The sequence below is a fragment of the Thalassophryne amazonica genome, chromosome 16, assembly GCF_902500255.1.
Source record: "Thalassophryne amazonica chromosome 16, fThaAma1.1, whole genome shotgun sequence".
Taxonomy (NCBI): Eukaryota; Metazoa; Chordata; class Actinopteri; order Batrachoidiformes; family Batrachoididae; genus Thalassophryne; species Thalassophryne amazonica.
The window spans coordinates 41,525,770-41,547,359 of NC_047118.1; the positions used below are offsets into that span (position 1 = coordinate 41,525,770).

Sequence of the window (21,590 nt, forward strand, 5' to 3'; positions counted from 1 at the left end):
TATAAAATGTGTTATATTATACATAGATAAAGTCACAGTTTAATGTCCTGTTTTGGGTTTATGGTGGTTTATGTCCACTGCTACTTCTTTTCGTGTTGCAGCAGCTCACAAACCTTGCTGCTGTTTTTACACATTGTTGTACTTCAGCCAACAGATATGGACGTTTGTCAGTGTTGGTCATGCTCTCAAAGTCTTTTGGGGTGTTTGTGATCTGTGGGCAGTACGTGTCTCTGATGTCTTGGTACAGCGGGCAGGTGGTTAGGAAGTGCAGCTCGGACTCCACGTCATGTTGTGAGCAGTGGGTGAACAGTCTGTCTTCTTTGGGGAGCCAGGTCTGGCTGTGGTGGCCCTTCTCCACGGCGAAGCTGTGCTCACTGAGTCTGTACATGATCAAGGATTTCCTGAGCTTTAGGTTGGTCACAGTATCAGTTATTCTGCCACTGAATAATAGCATCCCCCCCCCCCCTCTCTCTCTCTCTCTCTCTCTCTCTCCCCTCTGAGGACATGCGCTCTGAACAGGAGGAGGTGTAACTGGATGTTCTTTTTTGACGTTGATCTCTCAATTGCTGTGAAATTCTCGTTTTCTTAGTCTTTTGTTCACTTCGAAACAGACTTAAAGTGAGGCGTGTGTGTGCTTGTTTTTCCCCACTCCAGCTTTGTGGACTGAAATCATTTCGTACTTTTGCTGTTTTGCCGTCTTTTACAGAAAGCAGAGTGTTTTTCGTTCCGTTTTTCTCTTCCCGCTCGCACCCGCCGTCAAGCTGAAGTTCATCGTCATCATCCTGGCCGCCGGTATGGTGGCCTTCATCGGAGCGGTAATCTGCATCATCGCCGCCGTGCACACCGGATCGTCCAGAGCCGGTGCGGCTTCCCAGCAGCCGGCCAGCGACAACCACTCGCTGTATCCGGACGCCGCGCCGCTGAAGCCGCATTCGGGAGGCTCGGCGGCGCGCGCGGGGTCTCTGGGAGCTCTCCATGGTTCTGAAACGCCACATTCAGAGGCGCCAACCTTCAACATCGGCCTGAGCGAGCAGGACGGAGTCACGGGACTCACCGGGAACGACCCAGCCGTCAGCAGACTTATTTGTACGCCGATCCCCGCTGGAGGGTGCGACCCCAAAAACTTGCAACAAGCGGATGAGCCCGCGCTGTACGCGGGCGACGACTGGGGCTCCCTCCGCAGCACTGCCGACCAGCTCCGGCAGACCGTTCTGCAGCAGAAGGACCAGATCCTGACCGACCAGCGCACCATCCGAGAGCTGACGGGGAAACTGTCCGAGTGCGAGGAGGGGCTGGACGGCAGGAGCAGCGCCGACAGGCGCGCCGGGGCCGCGGGGCTGTGGGGAGGCGCAGGCACCGGGGACGAGGCGCGTTTGGACCGGATCATGGTGCGGGACAGCCCGGACAGCGTGCACACCTTCCTCACGGTCAGAGCTGTGGATGAACTGGAGCAGGCGATCACGCAACTCAAAGACCGCATCGAGAAACTGGAGGTAAGATGACATAAAAAAAAAAAATAATAATAAAAAACGACCTGGAAGAGTTTCCACTTCATCCACAAAACATCAAGTCTAACAAATCTCTCCATTTGTGGATTTCTTTTCATACGTGGAAATGTTGTGACTACGAGGGTTTTGTGGTGGGTTGTACATTTGTGTTACCAGATTATACTTGCTGTTTTTTTGTTTGTTTGCTTGTTTGAGTGGAACCCCTTCACATCCCAGCAAAGTCCTCATAAACCATGAAGTGCATTTAAACTCAAACCCCAGTTTCATAGATGATTAAAAGAATTTTTCGTGATTTGAGATTAAAACGCAAAAGTCTGTGTTGGTGGCAGAAGGAGAGAGGAGGGGTGAGGATGAGGACTGACACGGAACGTGCTCTTATCTGATCAGAATCTATTAAGTCAGAATTTTGTTTAATTAACCGTGCATGAATCAGAAGTTGCATATATTTGTTACTTTCTGTGGGGCTGCTTTTATAGTTCAGTTCTCTGGTCATTTTTTTTCAGTCTGAAATCTGCAAAGACAAATTGTGAATGTGATTTCCACATAAATGTTCCTGATCCACTGAATGTTCTCACCAACCTTTGTGTTCATGTCATTTAAAGGGGTCATGTGCAGATTTTCAACAAAACATCATAAGTATCTTGGTGACGTCCTGGGACTCCACCTGCCACCAGAAAAGCTTCAGTATGAAGTTTTGAAAGAATTAAGGAACGTGAACAGTCGAGTGTGTGTCTTTCCTTTATAAAGGCCTTTTTTATGCATCTACTAATTTGTAACTCAGGGGCCACACAACAGCTTCAGTGTAGTCCTGAATCTTTTAAAGGTCTCTGTCGGGGTTAACACCTTGGTAGGTTTCACAATGCAATTCATCACCAGAACAGCAGGTGGTGTGATGTTTCTTGTGAAGATTGGCCTACTAACCCATGATGTCTGGTCATGTAAGTTGTTGATTGTGAAACCAGAAAGTGAGAAATGATGTAGTTTGCAGACCAATCACAGCCCCTGTGGTCGTTGTATGGTCTCTGTCATTTTTGGGAGGTGCATGTTAGGCTATGGAGAGGGGCTTGGAGGGGGTTCATAGTGATGCAGAGGGTTGAGTTTGGGATACGGAGTAGCATAAATTGGGCTTTAACGTTATGCTACCTATCTATTGTTGTTGTTGTTGTCCATTCGGCTGCTCTCGATTCATTCGGGGTCGCCACAACGGATACAGCCAGATCCGCATTGGTATTTGGCACAAGTTTTACGCCGGATGCCCTTCCTTATGCAACTCCAGTTTTACTTGGAGAAACACACACAACTGCTGGTGTTCCAAAGAGGTCTCCCATCCAAGTACTAACCAGGACTCACTCTGCTTCGCTTCTGAGATCTGACAGGATCAGGCTGACACAGAGCAGATCAGCTGTGTGCTATGTATCTATTGTTAATGGGCTTTTTATACAATTCAGGGATGATGCTTTTTATTATGGAACAACAATGCAATCTGTTCTTTGTTTAATATAGACATTTATCGGGTGTCCCAAAAAAACATGCAACATTTTATCAGCAAAGAAAATGGTCAAAGCATATGTCTAGGAAATAAATTTATGGCTGGATAGAAAGCTGAAAAGTTGAAGTTTTTCATACCAGTGTCAATATTGGCCCTGCATTTTGTCAATCTCTTAGGCAACATGCTCAGTGTAGGCCCCACGTTGGCCAATTATGGCCTGCAAACGCTTTGGGGAAAGTGTCCTGAGGAATGTTTGGATTTCTCTGCAGATGTTTTCCTTCAATGCATCAATGCTTGGCATCAACATAAACTTCAGGGTCTCTACAAGTAAAAAAGAAACATATGTGATTAAGTTTGTAGCATTTAAGGGTCAAACCGAGTGTTTTAAATGTTGTATATTTTGTTGGGACACCCTATATTTTGATGATAAAATAGAATGAGCCAAAAGAGGCATTGGCTTACCTTCAAATACCTTTCACAAACAACCGGGGAACATCTTCAGGATATGTTACTGTGCTTCAGCAAGCTGTCAGCAAGTTTTCTTTTCAGTTGTTTAATTTATTTTTGTTAATATGACCAATTCAGACAGCCACACTACTGTGCCTGGTCTGATTGAGGTTTCTTCCTATAATAATAAAAAAAAATCCGAAAAAGATTTTCCTTTCCACTATTGCCTATGTGTTTGCTCAAGGGGTGGGTGAAGTCTGGACATTGCTTGTTTATAGCACTTTAAGATTTCTTATGTTGTGATTTGGTGCTGTACAAGTAAACTGAACTGAATGTGCTTTGACATTGATTGCACAAGTCTCTGTAACTCCATTCTTCCAGAAGCAACATATGTCATAGAAGTCTATCATGAGCCATTTCAGGCCGAAATGTTTTTCTTACATAAAGAGATTTTCATCCTGCAGAGACTTGTAGTTATTTGTGTTGGGAAAGTGTAGTTACACGGACCCACAACAGGGGGGCGTAAATGAACGGACAATGGATAAGCCAAAATATAACAATTTAATGTTGTGAATTGTGCACAACGGAATACAGACAAATGCAGTTTGATAATGACAGTCAATTATACGAAAAGTGACGTGTGGGTAGGCTCGAGGATAGAAGACGTCTGTCCAGAGAAGAGCCGGGTCCCCACACGCCTTCCACCGCTAACGGATCTGAAGAACACAGGAGCCACCAAGTCCTGGGTCCCCAGGTGGCCACCGTCTCCAGCTGTCAGACCTAGTACTGCTGGCAGGAAGCAGAGACAGTTAATGGTGGGTGTGTGGATACACACCCAGTAAATCCTCAGACACTGATACAGTTCCTCCGGGAGGGAGCACCTCCACCTCTGAAGTAGGAACACACTAGCAGCTCCTGTTACCACTTATCTGGATGGAGTGAGAGGCAAAGACGTCGCTTCTCTCACTGACCGCCAACCCAGCTGAAAGTGCACCACAGGACAACGGCTGCAAACTGATCAGACGTAAGTCACAGTTCAAATACGGCAGAAGATATTACCTAAGCGGTAGATGATATCTCGGCAGCGAGGTGGAGTTGCTGCCCGGCTTTTATGGTGCTGGTGATGATGAGTGACAACTGGTGCTGTTGATGAGTGACAGCTGTCACTTCTGGTTGCTCCGGCGCCCTCTCGTGCCTGAAGCCCGCACTTCAGGCAGGGCACCCTCTGGTGGTGGGCCAGCAGTACCTCCTCTTCAGCGGCCCACACAACAGGACTCCCCCCTCAACGGGCGCCTCCTGGCGCCCGACCAGGCTTGTTGGGGTGTCGGGTGTAGAAGTCGGCCAGGAGGGCCGGGTCCAGGATGAAGCTCCTCTTCACCCAGGAGCGTTCCTCAGGTCCATACGCCTCCCAGTCCACCAAGTACTGGAACCCCCGGCCCTTCGGACGGACGTCCAGGAGCCAGTGTACTGTCCATGCCGGCTCTCCGTCGATGATCCGGGCAGGAGGTGGCGCCGGTCCGGGGGTGCAGAGTGGTGAAGTGTGGTAGGGCTTAATCCGTGACACGTGAAAGACAGGATGGATCCGCAGTGAAGCTGGTAGCTTCAGCTTCATTGCGGCCAGACTGAGGACTTTGAGGATGGGGAACGGTCCAATAAATCTGTCCTTAAATTTTTGGGATTCCACTTGCAGTGGGATGTCTTTGGTGGATAGCCAAACCTCCTGCCCGGGCTGGTATACAGGGGCCAGGGAATGCCGGCGGTCTGCATGGGCCTTGGCCCTCATCCGGGCTTTCAGCAGGGCAGAGCGGGCACCCGACGGCACCTCCTGAGGTGGGCCTGGACCAAGGGCACCCCGACCTCTCCCTCCACGAGCGGAAACAATGGGGGCTGGTACCCCAAACATACCTCAAATGGGGAGAGGCCGGTGGCAGATGAAACTTGGCTATTGTGAGCGTACTCGATCCAGGCCAGATGGTTGCTTCAGGCCATCGGGTGCGCAGAGGTCACACAGCGGAGAGCCTGCTCCAAATCCTGGTTGGTCCGCTCTTCCTGTCCGTTCGTCTGGGGATGGTACCCGGACGAGAGGCTTACGGTGGCCCCCTACAGAAACTCCTCCAGACTTGCGAGGAGAACTGGGGACCACGGTCGGTGACAACATCAGATGGAATCCCATGCAGACGTACGCCATGGTGGACCAGGTGGTCTGCTGTCTCCTGGGCCATCGGGCCACGAAGTGAGCCGCCTTGGAGAACCGGTCCACTATCGTGAAGATGGTGGTCATGCCCTGGGACGGCGGGAGGCCCGTGATGAAGTCCAGGCCGATGTGGGACCAGGGGCGGTGAGGCACAGGTAATGGCTGGAGGAGTCCCTGTACCTGTTGGTGGTCAGCTTTTCCCCTGGCGCAGGTGGTGCAGGCCTGGACATACTCCCGGACGTCGGCTTCCATAGACACCCACCAGAAGCGCTGCCGGACCACTGCCACAGTCCTTCGCACCCCTGGGTGACAGGAGAGCTTGGAACCGTGACAGAAGTCCAAGACCGCAGCTCTGGCTTCTGGTGGGACGTATAACTTGTCCTTCGGGCCAGTTCCTGGGTCCGGGTTCCGTGCCAGGGCCTCCCGGATGGTCTTCTCCATGTCCCAGGTGAGGGTGGCCATGACAGTGGACTCGGGGATGATGGTTTCTGTGGGATCTGACAGCTCGACTTTGACTTCCTCTTCGTGAACCCGGGACAAGGCGTCAGATCTTTGGTTCTTGGTCCCGGAGCGGTAGGTGATTTGGAAGTCAAAACGCCCGTGACCAGCGGGCTTGTCTGGGGTTCAGACGCTTGGCGGTCCGGATGTACTCCAGGTTCCGATGGTCCGTGAAAACCGTGAATGGAACCGCAGCTCCCTCCAACAGGTGTCTCCACTCCTCAAGAGCCTCTTTCACCGCAAGGAGTTCTCGATTGCCTACGTCATAGTTTCGCTCAGCCGGGGTCAACCTGCGGGAAAAATAGGCACAGGGTGGAGGACCTTATTGGACTCCCTGCTCTTGGACAGCACGGCTTCCTATCCCTGAGTCAGAGGCATCCACTTCAACAACAAACTGGCAGTTAGGATCGGACTGCACCAGGACTGGCGCAGTCGAGAACCGGCGTTTCAACTCCCTAAACGCGGCTTTGCACCAATCCGACCAGGTGAAGGGGACTTTGGAGGAGGTCAGGGCTGTCAAGGGACTAACCACCTGACTGTAATCCTTAATAAACCTCCTGTAGAAGTTTGCAAAGCCGAGGAACTGTTGCAGCTTCCTACGGCTTGTTGGTTGGGGCCAGTCTCTCACCGCCGCAACCTTGGCCGGATCAGGGGCGACGGAGTTGGAGGAGATTATGAACCCCAGGAAGGACAAAAAAGTGCGGTGGAACTCGCACTTCTCGCCCTTCACAAACAGCCGGTTCTCCAACAACCGCTGCAGGACCTGACGTACATGCTGGACATGGGTCTCAGGATCCGGGGAAAAGATGAGTATATCGTCCAGATATACGAAGACGAACCGATGCAGGAAGTCCCTCAAGACATCATTAACCAAGGCTTGGAATGTCGCAGGTGCATTGGTGAGACCGAACGGCATGACCAGGTACTCAGAATGACCTAACGGGGTGTTGAATGCCGTCTTCCGTTCGTCTCCCTTCCGGATCAGAACCAGGTGGTACGCATTACGAAGATCAAGTTTTGTAAATATTTTGGCTCCATGCAGGGGCGTGAACACTGAATCCAACAGGGGCAACGGGTATTGGTTGCGAACCGTAATCTCGTTCAGCCCCCTGTAATCAATCACCGGATCGTCCAGAGCCGGTGCGGCTTCCCAGCAGCCGGCCAGCGACAACCACTCGCTGTATCCGGACGCCGCGCCGCTGAAGCCGCATTCGGGAGGCTCGGCGGCGCGCGCGGGGTCTCTGGGAGCTCTCCATGGTTCTGAAACGCCACATTCAGAGGCGCCAACCTTCAACATCGGCCTGAGCGAGCAGGACGGAGTCACGGGACTCACCGGGAACGACCCAGCCGTCAGCAGACTTATTTGTACGCCGATCCCCGCTGGAGGGTGCGACCCCAAAAACTTGCAACAAGCGGATGAGCCCGCGCTGTACACGGGCGACGACTGGGGCTCCCTCCGCAGCACTGCCGACCAGCTCCGGCAGACCGTTCTGCAGCAGAAGGACCAGATCCTGACCGACCAGCGCACCATCCGAGAGCTGACGGGGAAACTGTCCGAGTGCGAGGAGGGGCTGGACGGCAGGAGCAGCGCCGACAGGCGCGCCGGGGCCGCGGGGCTGTGGGGAGGCGCAGGCACCGGGGACGAGGCGCGTTTGGACCGGATCATGGTGCGGGACAGCCCGGACAGCGTGCACACCTTCCTCACGGTCAGAGCTGTGGATGAACTGGAGCAGGCGATCACGCAACTCAAAGACCGCATCGAGAAACTGGAGGTAAGATGACATAAAAAAAAAAAATAATAATAAAAAACGACCTGGAAGAGTTTCCACTTCATCCACAAAACATCAAGTCTAACAAATCTCTCCATTTGTGGATTTCTTTTCATACGTGGAAATGTTGTGACTACGAGGGTTTTGTGGTGGGTTGTACATTTGTGTTACCAGATTATACTTGCTGTTTTTTTGTTTGTTTGCTTGTTTGAGTGGAACCCCTTCACATCCCAGCAAAGTCCTCATAAACCATGAAGTGCATTTAAACTCAAACCCCAGTTTCATAGATGATTAAAAGAATTTTTCGTGATTTGAGATTAAAACGCAAAAGTCTGTGTTGGTGGCAGAAGGAGAGAGGAGGGGTGAGGATGAGGACTGACACGGAACGTGCTCTTATCTGATCAGAATCTATTAAGTCAGAATTTTGTTTAATTAACCGTGCATGAATCAGAAGTTGCATATATTTGTTACTTTCTGTGGGGCTGCTTTTATAGTTCAGTTCTCTGGTCATTTTTTTTCAGTCTGAAATCTGCAAAGACAAATTGTGAATGTGATTTCCACATAAATGTTCCTGATCCACTGAATGTTCTCACCAACCTTTGTGTTCATGTCATTTAAAGGGGTCATGTGCAGATTTTCAACAAAACATCATAAGTATCTTGGTGACGTCCTGGGACTCCACCTGCCACCAGAAAAGCTTCAGTATGAAGTTTTGAAAGAATTAAGGAACGTGAACAGTCGAGTGTGTGTCTTTCCTTTATAAAGGCCTTTTTTATGCATCTACTAATTTGTAACTCAGGGGCCACACAACAGCTTCAGTGTAGTCCTGAATCTTTAAAGGTCTCTGTCGGGGTTAACACCTTGGTAGGTTTCACAATGCAATTCATCACCAGAACAGCAGGTGGTGTGATGTTTCTTGTGAAGATTGGCCTACTAACCCATGATGTCTGGTCATGTAAGTTGTTGATTGTGAAACCAGAAAGTGAGAAATGATGTAGTTTGCAGACCAATCACAGCCCCTGTGGTCGTTGTATGGTCTCTGTCATTTTTGGGAGGTGCATGTTAGGCTATGGAGAGGGGCTTGGAGGGGGTTCATAGTGATGCAGAGGGTTGAGTTTGGGATACGGAGTAGCATAAATTGGGCTTTAACGTTATGCTACCTATCTATTGTTGTTGTTGTTGTCCATTCGGCTGCTCTCGATTCATTCGGGGTCGCCACAACGGATACAGCCAGATCCGCATTGGTATTTGGCACAAGTTTTACGCCGGATGCCCTTCCTTATGCAACTCCAGTTTTACTTGGAGAAACACACACAACTGCTGGTGTTCCAAAGAGGTCTCCCATCCAAGTACTAACCAGGACTCACTCTGCTTCGCTTCTGAGATCTGACAGGATCAGGCTGACACAGAGCAGATCAGCTGTGTGCTATGTATCTATTGTTAATGGGCTTTTTATACAATTCAGGGATGATGCTTTTTATTATGGAACAACAATGCAATCTGTTCTTTGTTTAATATAGACATTTATCGGGTGTCCCAAAAAAACATGCAACATTTTATCAGCAAAGAAAATGGTCAAAGCATATGTCTAGGAAATAAATTTATGGCTGGATAGAAAGCTGAAAAGTTGAAGTTTTTCATACCAGTGTCAATATTGGCCCTGCATTTTGTCAATCTCTTAGGCAACATGCTCAGTGTAGGCCCCACGTTGGCCAATTATGGCCTGCAAACGCTTTGGGGAAAGTGTCCTGAGGAATGTTTTGGATTTCTCTGCAGATGTTTTCCTTCAATGCATCAATGCTTGGCATCAACATAAACTTCAGGGTCTCTACAAGTAAAAAAGAAACATATGTGATTAAGTTTGTAGCATTTAAGGGTCAAACCGAGTGTTTTAAATGTTGTATATTTTGTTGGGACACCCTATATTTTGATGATAAAATAGAATGAGCCAAAAGAGGCATTGGCTTACCTTCAAATACCTTTCACAAACAACCGGGGAACATCTTCAGGATATGTTACTGTGCTTCAGCAAGCTGTCAGCAAGTTTTCTTTTCAGTTGTTTAATTTATTTTTGTTAATATGACCAATTCAGACAGCCACACTACTGTGCCTGGTCTGATTGAGGTTTCTTCCTATAATAATAAAAAAAAATCCGAAAAAGATTTTCCTTTCCACTATTGCCTATGTGTTTGCTCAAGGGGTGGGTGAAGTCTGGACATTGCTTGTTTATAGCACTTTAAGATTTCTTATGTTGTGATTTGGTGCTGTACAAGTAAACTGAACTGAATGTGCTTTGACATTGATTGCACAAGTCTCTGTAACTCCATTCTTCCAGAAGCAACATATGTCATAGAAGTCTATCATGAGCCATTTCAGGCCGAAATGTTTTTCTTACATAAAGAGATTTTCATCCTGCAGAGACTTGTAGTTATTTGTGTTGGGAAAGTGTAGTTACACGGACCCACAACAGGGGGGCGTAAATGAACGGACAATGGATAAGCCAAAATATAACAATTTAATGTTGTGAATTGTGCACAACGGAATACAGACAAATGCAGTTTGATAATGACAGTCAATTATACGAAAAGTGACGTGTGGGTAGGCTCGAGGATAGAAGACGTCTGTCCAGAGAAGAGCCGGGTCCCCACACGCCTTCCACCGCTAACGGATCTGAAGAACACAGGAGCCACCAAGTCCTGGGTCCCCAGGTGGCCACCGTCTCCAGCTGTCAGACCTAGTACTGCTGGCAGGAAGCAGAGACAGTTAATGGTGGGTGTGTGGATACACACCCAGTAAATCCTCAGACACTGATACAGTTCCTCCGGGAGGGAGCACCTCCACCTCTGAAGTAGGAACACACTAGCAGCTCCTGTTACCACTTATCTGGATGGAGTGAGAGGCGAAGACGTCGCTTCTCTCACTGACCGCCAACCCAGCTGAAAGTGCACCACAGGACAACGGCTGCAAACTGATCAGACGTAAGTCACAGTTCAAATACGGCAGAAGATATTACCTAAGCGGTAGATGATATCTCGGCAGCGAGGTGGAGTTGCTGCCCGGCTTTTATGGTGCTGGTGATGATGAGTGACAACTGGTGCTGTTGATGAGTGACAGCTGTCACTTCTGGTTGCTCCGGCGCCCTCTCGTGCCTGAAGCCCGCACTTCAGGCAGGGCACCCTCTGGTGGTGGGCCAGCAGTACCTCCTCTTCAGCGGCCCACACAACAGGACTCCCCCCTCAACGGGCGCCTCCTGGCGCCCGACCAGGCTTGTTGGGGTGTCGGGTGTAGAAGTCGGCCAGGAGGGCCGGGTCCAGGATGAAGCTCCTCTTCACCCAGGAGCGTTCCTCAGGTCCATACGCCTCCCAGTCCACCAAGTACTGGAACCCCCGGCCCTTCGGACGGACGTCCAGGAGCCAGTGTACTGTCCATGCCGGCTCTCCGTCGATGATCCGGGCAGGAGGTGGCGCCGGTCCGGGGGTGCAGAGTGGTGAAGTGTGGTAGGGCTTAATCCGTGACACGTGAAAGACAGGATGGATCCGCAGTGAAGCTGGTAGCTTCAGCTTCATTGCGGCCAGACTGAGGACTTTGAGGATGGGGAACGGTCCAATAAATCTGTCCTTAAATTTTTGGGATTCCACTTGCAGTGGGATGTCTTTGGTGGATAGCCAAACCTCCTGCCCGGGCTGGTATACAGGGGCCAGGGAATGCCGGCGGTCTGCATGGGCCTTGGCCCTCATCCGGGCTTTCAGCAGGGCAGAGCGGGCACCCGACGGCACCTCCTGAGGTGGGCCTGGACCAAGGGCACCCCGACCTCTCCCTCCACGAGCGGAAACAATGGGGGCTGGTACCCCAAACATACCTCAAATGGGGAGAGGCCGGTGGCAGATGAAACTTGGCTATTGTGAGCGTACTCGATCCAGGCCAGATGGTTGCTTCAGGCCATCGGGTGCGCAGAGGTCACACAGCGGAGAGCCTGCTCCAAATCCTGGTTGGTCCGCTCTTCCTGTCCGTTCGTCTGGGGATGGTACCCGGACGAGAGGCTTACGGTGGCCCCCTACAGAAACTCCTCCAGACTTGCGAGGAGAACTGGGGACCACGGTCGGTGACAACATCAGATGGAATCCCATGCAGACGTACGCCATGGTGGACCAGGTGGTCTGCTGTCTCCTGGGCCATCGGGCCACGAAGTGAGCCGCCTTGGAGAACCGGTCCACTATCGTGAAGATGGTGGTCATGCCCTGGGACGGCGGGAGGCCCGTGATGAAGTCCAGGCCGATGTGGGACCAGGGGCGGTGAGGCACAGGTAATGGCTGGAGGAGTCCCTGTACCTGTTGGTGGTCAGCTTTTCCCCTGGCGCAGGTGGTGCAGGCCTGGACATACTCCCGGACGTCGGCTTCCATAGACACCCACCAGAAGCGCTGCCGGACCACTGCCACAGTCCTTCGCACCCCTGGGTGACAGGAGAGCTTGGAACCGTGACAGAAGTCCAAGACCGCAGCTCTGGCTTCTGGTGGGACGTATAACTTGTCCTTCGGGCCAGTTCCTGGGTCCGGGTTCCGTGCCAGGGCCTCCCGGATGGTCTTCTCCATGTCCCAGGTGAGGGTGGCCATGACAGTGGACTCGGGGATGATGGTTTCTGTGGGATCTGACAGCTCGACTTTGACTTCCTCTTCGTGAACCCGGGACAAGGCGTCAGATCTTTGGTTCTTGGTCCCGGAGCGGTAGGTGATTTGGAAGTCAAAACGCCCGTGACCAGCGGGCTTGTCTGGGGTTCAGACGCTTGGCGGTCCGGATGTACTCCAGGTTCCGATGGTCCGTGAAAACCGTGAATGGAACCGCAGCTCCCTCCAACAGGTGTCTCCACTCCTCAAGAGCCTCTTTCACCGCAAGGAGTTCTCGATTGCCTACGTCATAGTTTCGCTCAGCCGGGGTCAACCTGCGGGAAAAATAGGCACAGGGTGGAGGACCTTATTGGACTCCCTGCTCTTGGACAGCACGGCTTCCTATCCCTGAGTCAGAGGCATTCACTTCAACAACAAACTGGCAGTTAGGATCGGACTGCACCAGGACTGGCGCAGTCGAGAACCGGCGTTTCAACTCCCTAAACGCGGCTTTGCACCAATCCGACCAGGTGAAGGGGACTTTGGAGGAGGTCAGGGCTGTCAAGGGACTAACCACCTGACTGTAATCCTTAATAAACCTCCTGTAGAAGTTTGCAAAGCCGAGGAACTGTTGCAGCTTCCTACGGCTTGTTGGTTGGGGCCAGTCTCTCACCGCCGCAACCTTGGCCGGATCAGGGGCGACGGAGTTGGAGGAGATTATGAACCCCAGGAAGGACAAAAAAGTGCGGTGGAACTCGCACTTCTCGCCCTTCACAAACAGCCGGTTCTCCAACAACCGCTGCAGGACCTGACGTACATGCTGGACATGGGTCTCAGGATCCGGGGAAAAGATGAGTATATCGTCCAGATATACGAAGACGAACCGATGCAGGAAGTCCCTCAAGACATCATTAACCAAGGCTTGGAATGTCGCAGGTGCATTGGTGAGACCGAACGGCATGACCAGGTACTCAGAATGACCTAACGGGGTGTTGAATGCCGTCTTCCGTTCGTCTCCCTTCCGGATCAGAACCAGGTGGTACGCATTACGAAGATCAAGTTTTGTAAATATTTTGGCTCCATGCAGGGGCGTGAACACTGAATCCAACAGGGGCAACGGGTATTGGTTGCGAACCGTAATCTCGTTCAGCCCCCTGTAATCAATGCATGGACGGAGTCCGCCGTCTTTCTTGCCCACAAAAAAGAAACCAGCATCCATCGGGGAGGTGGAGTTCCGGATCAGCCCGGCAGCTAACGAGTCCCAGATGTAGGTCTCCATTGATTCGCGCTCTGAACGTGAGAGGTTGTACAGCCTGCTGGACGGGTACTTGACACCCGGGATCAAATCAATGGCCCAATCATACGGATGGTGTGGGGGAAGAGTGAGTGCCAGATCTTTGCTGAAGACATCAGCAAGATCATGGTACTCCCCAGGCACCGCCGTCAGATTGGGGGGGACTTTAACCTCCTCGTTAGCGGTCATACCGGGGGGAAACGAGGATCCTAAACACTCCCGTTGGCAGGTTTCGCTCCACTGCGTCACAACCCCAGACGGTCAATCAATCCGGGGATTGTGCTTCACCATCCATGGGAACCCCAAAATCACTCAGGAGGTAGAAGGTGTTACATGAAACACGATCTCCTCCTTGTGATTCCCAGACACAACCAAGGTCAAGGGCTGTGTCTGATGTGTGATAAATGGAAGTAGGGTGCCATCTAGTGCCCGCACCTGCAACGGTGACGGCAGAGCCACCAGAGGGAGCCCCACTTCCCTTGCCCATCTGCTGTCCAGCAGATTCCCTTCCGACCCCGTGTCTACCAGTGCTGGGGCGTGAAGGGTTAAGTCCCCACTCAGGATCATTACTGGGATTCGTGCAGATTTGCAGGGCTTTCCCGCGTGTGTGTTATGGCCCACCCTTAGCCCAGTTTCTAAGGACGGGCGTTGTAGTTTGACCGTTTGGGGCAGTCTTTTTGCATGTGCTCACAAGAGCCACAGAAAAAACACTCCCCGCAGGCCAGCCTCCTTTGTCTGATGTTTGCTTTCACTTTGGCCCTGCTCGTGTCCATAGCTTCGTCAGCAGGGGGAGCTGTTGCCACACGGAGCCCTCTGGCAGTGAAGCGTGGGGACGACGGCACCCTTTCGGAACCGGAAGGGAGAGGGACGACTCGTGCCCGGCCACGCCCCCCGGCCTGCTCCTGACGGTGTTCATCCAAACGGTTGTCTAAGCGTATAACCAAATCGACAAGCCCGTCAAAATCCCACGGTTCCTCCTTAGCCAGCAGATGCTCCTTCAGGACCGGAGACAGTCCGTTTATGAAGGCGGCGCGGAGCACAACGTTATTCCAGCCGGACCTCGCTGCCGCGATGCGGAAGTCGACTGCATACTCAGCTGCACTCCGGCGCCCCTGTCTCGTTGACAGTAGCATGCTCGAAGCAGTCTCGCCTCTGTTGGGATGATCAAAAACCTGTTTGAACTCCCGCACAAACCCAGCGTAAGACATTAGGAGCCGTGAGTTCTGCTCCCAGAGTGGCGTAGCCCAGGTGCGTGCCTCTCCTCTAAGCAAATTGATTACATAAGCCACCCGGCTAGCGTCTGATGCGTACATAATTGGACGCTGTGCAAAAACAAGCGAACACTGCAGGAGGAAGTCTGCGCACGTCTCGACACAACCTCCGTACGGTTCCGGACGGCTTATGTATGCTTCAGGGGATGGTGGGGGGGGTCATTGAACGACCAGTGGAATGTCTGTGTCGGGCCCAGGACCAGCAAGAGGAGGGACTGCAGCAGCGCCCTGATCGCGCGTATCCACCCTGGCGGTGAGAGCCTCCATCCTCCGATTAAGGAGTACATTCTGCTTGGTCACCAAATCCAACCGAGCCGTGAAAGCGGTTAGAATATGCTGCAGATCCCTCAACACGCCTCCCGCTGACGCCTGCGCCTCTTGCTCTTCCATTGGCCGTTCAAGCTCTGGTTGACGCCCCTCAGGATCCATGACGATTGGCCGAGAAATCCTGTTGGGAAGGTGTCGTGACACGGACCCACAACAGGGGGCGCTAAGGAACGGACAATGGATAAGCCAACGAGTAACAATTTAATGTTGTGAAAACACACAACGGAATACAGACAGAAATATGGATTGCCAATAATACACCAGGTGACGTGTGGGCAGGCTCGAAGATAGAAGACCTCTGGCGAGAAAAGAGCTGATTCCCACACAGCTTCCACCACCAACGGGCCTGAAGAACACCGGAGCCGCCAAGTCCTGAGTCCCCAGGTGGCCTCTGCCTTCGGCTGTCGACCCTGGTACTGCTGGCAGAGAATAGAGAAAGTCCAGGTGAGTGTGAGCCCGCACACTCAGTAGTCCACTCACAGTTAATGTTCTTTTTAGGAGGGGAATTCCTCCACCTCCAAACACACACTCGTGCAGCTCCTGTTACCACTTATCTGAGATGAGCGTGATGCAAAGTCGTCGTGGTCACGCCTTTACACCAAGCTCCGATAAGGACACCACAAGGCAGACGGCTGCAAAGAAGAGTTCAGTTGTAGTTTAGCAGAGAAATTACAATAGAGACAGGTTACCTCTTGGTTGCTGATTTCTCGGCGGGGAGGTGGAGTGGCAGTCTGGTTTTTAAGGGTGAAGAGGTGATGAAAGACAGCTGGTGTGTAGGAGTGACAGCTGTCACGGCCGGTGGTTCCGGCGCCCTCTCGTGCTTGAAGCCCGCACTTCAAGCAGGGCGCCATCTGGTGGTGGTGGGCCAGCAGTACCTCCTCTTGCGGCCCACACAACACTTACTAAAGGGTCCTTAGTGATTTTCCGGTCAGGCTGGGGTTTGAACCGAGGATCCTTTGGTCTCAAGCCCAACACTTAACCATGAGACCATCACCTCTCCATTTTTTTCATGAAATATATTTCTAAAGGTGCTATTGACATGAAATTTTCACCAAATGTTGTTTACTGAGAAAAATTGGTGACGTGTTCAATACTTACCACCATCCTTTCAACCATCTTTTGGCCACCTATAACTGGAATTTTTTTCTCTTTTTTCTTCTTGTTTTTTTTTTTTTTTTTTTTTTTTTTTAAGAGAACAAGCACAATATCAAAACAAACCAACATTGGATTTCTAAGTTTTCCTTTTTGCAAAACAGAATTTACAAAACCAAGAGAAGCATTTCTGCACAAAATGGACAAATGAATAAAAAGAAAGAGAGAATAAATAAATAAATAAATAAATAAATAAATAAATAAAAAGGTACAAAATTACAAATGTATATGGGAGTTAAATTGAACTCTGAGTTGGTAATGATGAAGTATTCGATGAAAGGGTTCCATTTGTGAAAAAACTTAGCAGAACAACCATTAATATTTAAAGAAATCTTTTCTACATGAAAAAATTACTTAAGATCCTTAAGATGTTAATAGCATTTTAAAAAGGAATAGTTTGCACAATCTGTCATGCTTAGTTATCATTTTATGGGGTAACATATGTCATAGTTCATAGAATCCAATGGATGTCGATCTTGTTTGACCTTTACTTTGGAGACCACACAACACAGACAAAGCTATTCCATTTATTACAACCCCAATTCAAAAGAAGGAAAGGTGGTGTAACACAGTGGTAAACATACCACTGTCCCAGCTTTTTTGAAACATGTTCCAGGCATTTCAAAATGAGCAAATATTTGCACAAAAACAATAAAGTTGATCAGTTTGAACATTAAATATCTTGTCTTTGTGGTGTATTCAATTGAGTATAGGTGGAAGAGGATTTGCAAATCATTGTATTCTGTTTTTATTTACATTTTACACAACGTCCTAATTTCATTGGAATTGGGGTTGTAATCCTTTTATTTCAACCAATAATTTGCATCAGTTTTTACCAAACTTTGAGCAACTTTAAGTGCCCCTTCACACACAGTATGACTAAATACAAATCAGGGCGAATCACGGCAGAACAGCTCGTATGAGCAAGCCACAAAAACATCGAGCCGACGGTCAGGCCATGGTTTGTGCACACGGGAACACAGTGCGATTACCTGCAGCATGTGTAACCACATCATGCAGCTGCTCTGAAAAAAAAAAATACATGCCACCCACGGGATTCGAACCTGCACCTTCCAAAAACTCAGATTGCCAGTCAGAAACTTTACCACTTAGCTACCATTGTTGTCCTGTAAAAGGTGCGGGAAAATGCCTGATATCAAGAAAGACATGGATGTTTTTAAGAAAAAAAAGACACATACCATATAAAAACACTGCATTTTATTGAATCCCTCTTATCAAGCAGTATAAATATGAACCATCTCTTCCTCTGTAGATGACCCATGGTCACAGATGTACAGTCATGAAATGACATGAATGAGAAGCAGGGCACTCTTATCATGTCCACATCTGCTAGAGACCAAACGGCATGACCAGGTACTCAGAATGACCTAACGGGGTGTTGAATGCCGTCTTCCATTCGTCTCCCTTCCGGATCAGAACCAGGTGGTACGCATTACGAAGATCAAGTTTTGTAAATATTTTGGCTTCATGCAGGGGCGTGAACACTGAATCCAACAGGGGCAACGGGTATTGGTTGCGAACCGTAATCTCGTTCAGCCCCCTGTAATCGTTAGCGGTCATACCGGGGGGAAACAAGGATCCTAAACACTCCCGGTGGCAGGTTTCGCTCCACTGAACCACAACCCCAGATGGCCAATCAATCCAGGGATTGTGTTTTATCATCCATGGGAAGCCCAAAACAACGCGGGAGGTAGAAGGTGTTACAAAAAACACAATCTCCTCCCGATGATTCCCAGACACAACCAATGTTACTGGTTGTGTCTTGTGTGTGATTAAAGGGAGAAGGGTGCCATCTAGTGCCCGTACCTTTAATGGTGAAGGAAGGGCCACTAGAGGGAGCCCCACTTCCTTTGCCCATCTGCTGTCCAACAGATTCCCTTCTGACCCCGTGTCCACCAGTGCTGGGGCGTGAAGGGTTAGATCCCCACTCAGGATCGTAGCTGGGAGTCATGCAGATTTACGTGTGCACCCCTCGTGCGTGTTATGACCCACCCTTAGCCCAGTCTCTAAGGGCGAGTGTTGTCGTTTTGGCCGTTTGGGGCAGTTTTGCTGTATATGCTCTTTTGAGCTGCAGAGAAAACACTCCCCGCGGGCCAGCCCCCTCAACCTGTCATCTGATCTAATTTTGGCCCTGCTCATTTCCCTAACAACGTCAGCAAGGGGAGCTGTTGCCACACGGAGCCCTCTGGCTGTGGAGCGTGGGGAAGACGGCTCCCTTTCAGACCCGGAAGGAAGAGGGGCGGCTCGTGCCTGACCACGCCCTTTGCCCCGCTCCCATCGACGTTCTGCTAATCGGTTGTCTAAGCGTACTACCAGGTCGATAAGCCCCTCTAAATCCCACCAGGTGCTCCTTAAGGACCAGAGACAGAGGTGCTCCTTAAGGACCAGAGACAGTCTGTTTACAAAGGCGGCGCGGAGTGCAACAGTATTCCAGCCGGCCCTCGCTGCCGCGATGCGGAAGGCGACTGCATACTCAGCTGCACTCCGACGACCCTGTCTCATAGACAGCAGCACACTGGAAGCGGTCTCGCCTCTATGTGGGTGATCGAACACCAGTCTGAACTCCCTCACAAACTCAGTATATATTGTTAGGAGCCGTGCATTCTGCTCCCAGAGCACCGTAGCCCAGGCACGTGCCTCACCTCGAAGCAGATTAATAACAAAAGCCACCTGGCTGGAGTCTGACGCGTACATAACAGGACGCTGTGCAAAGACGAGCGAACACTGCATCAGGAAGTCTGCGCACGTCTCTACACAACCTCCATACGGCTCCGGAGGGCTTATGTATGCTTCAGGGGACGGTGGGGGGGGTTCGTTGAATGACCAGTGGAATATCTGTATTCGTTGCCTGAACAGCAGGAGGAGGTGCTGCAGCAGCGCCCTGCGTGTGCGCTTCCACCTGGGCGGTGAGGGCCTCCTTCCTCCGATTGAGAATAACATTCTGCTCGGTCACCAAGTCCAACCGAGCAGTGAAGGCGGTTAAGATATGCTGCAGCTCACCTAATACGCCTCCTGCCGGTACCTGTGCACCCTGCGTTTCCATTGGTGGTTCACTCTATGGTTGACGCCCCTCGGGATCCATGACGTTGGCCGAAATATCCTGTTGGGAAAGTGTAGTTACACGGACCCACAACGGGGGCGTAAATGAACGGACAATGGATAAGCCAAAATATAACAATTTAATGTTGTGAATTGTGCACAACAGAATACAGACAAATGCAGTTTGATAATGACAGTCAATTATACAAAAGTGACGTGTGGGCAGGCTCGAGGATAGAAGACGTCTGTCCAGAGAAGAGCCGGGTCCCCACACGGCTTCCACCGCCAACGGATCTGAAGAACACCGGAGCCGCCACGTCCTGGATCCCCAGGTGGCCACCATCTCCACCTGTCAGACCTGGTACTGCTGGCAGGAAGCAGAGACAGTTAATGGTGGGTGTGTGGATACACACCCAGTAAATCCTCAGACACTGATACAGTTCCTCCGGGATGGAGCACCTCCACCTCTGAAGTAGGAACACACTAGCAGCTCCTGTTACCACTTATCTGGATGGAGTGAGAGGCGAAGACGTCGCTTCTCTCACTGACCGCCAACCCAGCTGAAAGTGCACCACAGGACAACGGCTGCAAACAGATCAGATGTAAGTCACAGTTCAAATACGGCAGAAGATATGACCTAAGTAGTAGATGATATCTCGGCAGCGAGGTGGAGTTGCTGCCCGGCTTTTATGGTGCTGGTGATGATGAGTGACAGCTGTCACTCCCGGTTGCTCCAGCACCCTCTCCGGCCTGAAGCCTGCACTTCAGGCAGGGCGCCCTCTGGTGGTGGGCCAGCAGTACCTCCTCTTCAGCGGCCCACACAACAATTTGAGGATAAACAGATTCTGTACCATATGACCTCTTTAAAATCATACACATATTGTACTGTTGCAACAGTAACTTATTGTTTACTTCATTTCCTGCAATATTCTGCAAGACTGTGACTGCTCATCTGGAAATAGAACTGCGTTAACATTCCCATATCTCCCAAGGGCCTGTATTCTCCATGTACTACAATACATACTGATTTGTTCCAAATGCTCAACAAAAACTGCAGTTGCTATGTGTACATTTCCATATTACCACCTCCACCACCAAAAACAAAAAACCTCCACGCACCTTCTGTCTCTGACTGTCATGACAGAAACATCTGAACCTGCAGGCAACAGCACCCATCACGTTTGGCTCTTGAATGCCCTGCCTGTTGTTTCACAAGTCAGTAAAATCTGCAAAGAAAATGATGCAACTAAGATAACGAGGATGCAAGATGAGTAAATGTTCAGTTAACCATATTTTTTTCTATTGTACCAATAAGTACAATAAGAATCATCTAGTTTTTGAAACATTACCTCAGTTTACACCCTTATTGTGTTTCTGTTATATCAAAATGATAACTAATTTAAACAGTAGTACAGTGGAAGGGAGAAACTATGTTTGTGTCTAATTTTGTTTGTCATGACATCACATTGTTTTCTCACACATTAGTGCATCTTGTGATTAAATTAATGATGAAGCTTTTCAAATTTTACATTTGATTTAAAAAAGGGCATCATAAATGGTTGCAAACAAGGTGCAAACTCTCCCTGCCTATTTCAACTGATTTAAGCAAATACAAGTAAAACACAGGAACACTTTTCTGAAAATGAAAGACATCAGAGCACTGCCTAGATGTTGAATAAATGTTCATATTTAGATCAGTTTTCAGCGTGGTTTTCATTGGCGGCTTTTAAAATAATAAATGTGGACATACCTTTCTAGCTGGCCTGCAGAATTATAATTTGCTTATTGTACAGGTTGAAAAGTACCACTCAAAATCACTGTTAAAAACAGTCTAAACCTGAACACTGATTATACATCAACAAATAGACATAAAAAACTTTCACTTTTGAATATCTTTTCAGTGGTGGGCGTAGACATTTTTTAAAACGTCTTTCTAACATAAAAAATTCAATGGGCTGCTAAAAATGCTGATACGTGATA

At 49.9% G+C, this 21,590-nt stretch overlaps 1 protein-coding gene across 1 annotated transcript in view; it reads left to right on the plus strand.

Annotated features, from left to right (window-relative positions):
- Positions 1 to 504: 504 nt before the first annotated feature.
- cbx6b (chromobox homolog 6b) overlaps positions 505 to 21,590 on the plus strand; it is a 38,842-nt gene continuing 17,756 nt past the window's right edge. The window contains exons 1-3 of the mRNA XM_034191344.1: positions 505 to 527; positions 620 to 1,499; positions 7,264 to 7,908. Coding sequence (XP_034047235.1) covers positions 505 to 527; positions 620 to 1,499; positions 7,264 to 7,908 — 1,548 coding nt within the window. The remainder of the gene's footprint in view (positions 528 to 619; positions 1,500 to 7,263; positions 7,909 to 21,590) is intronic.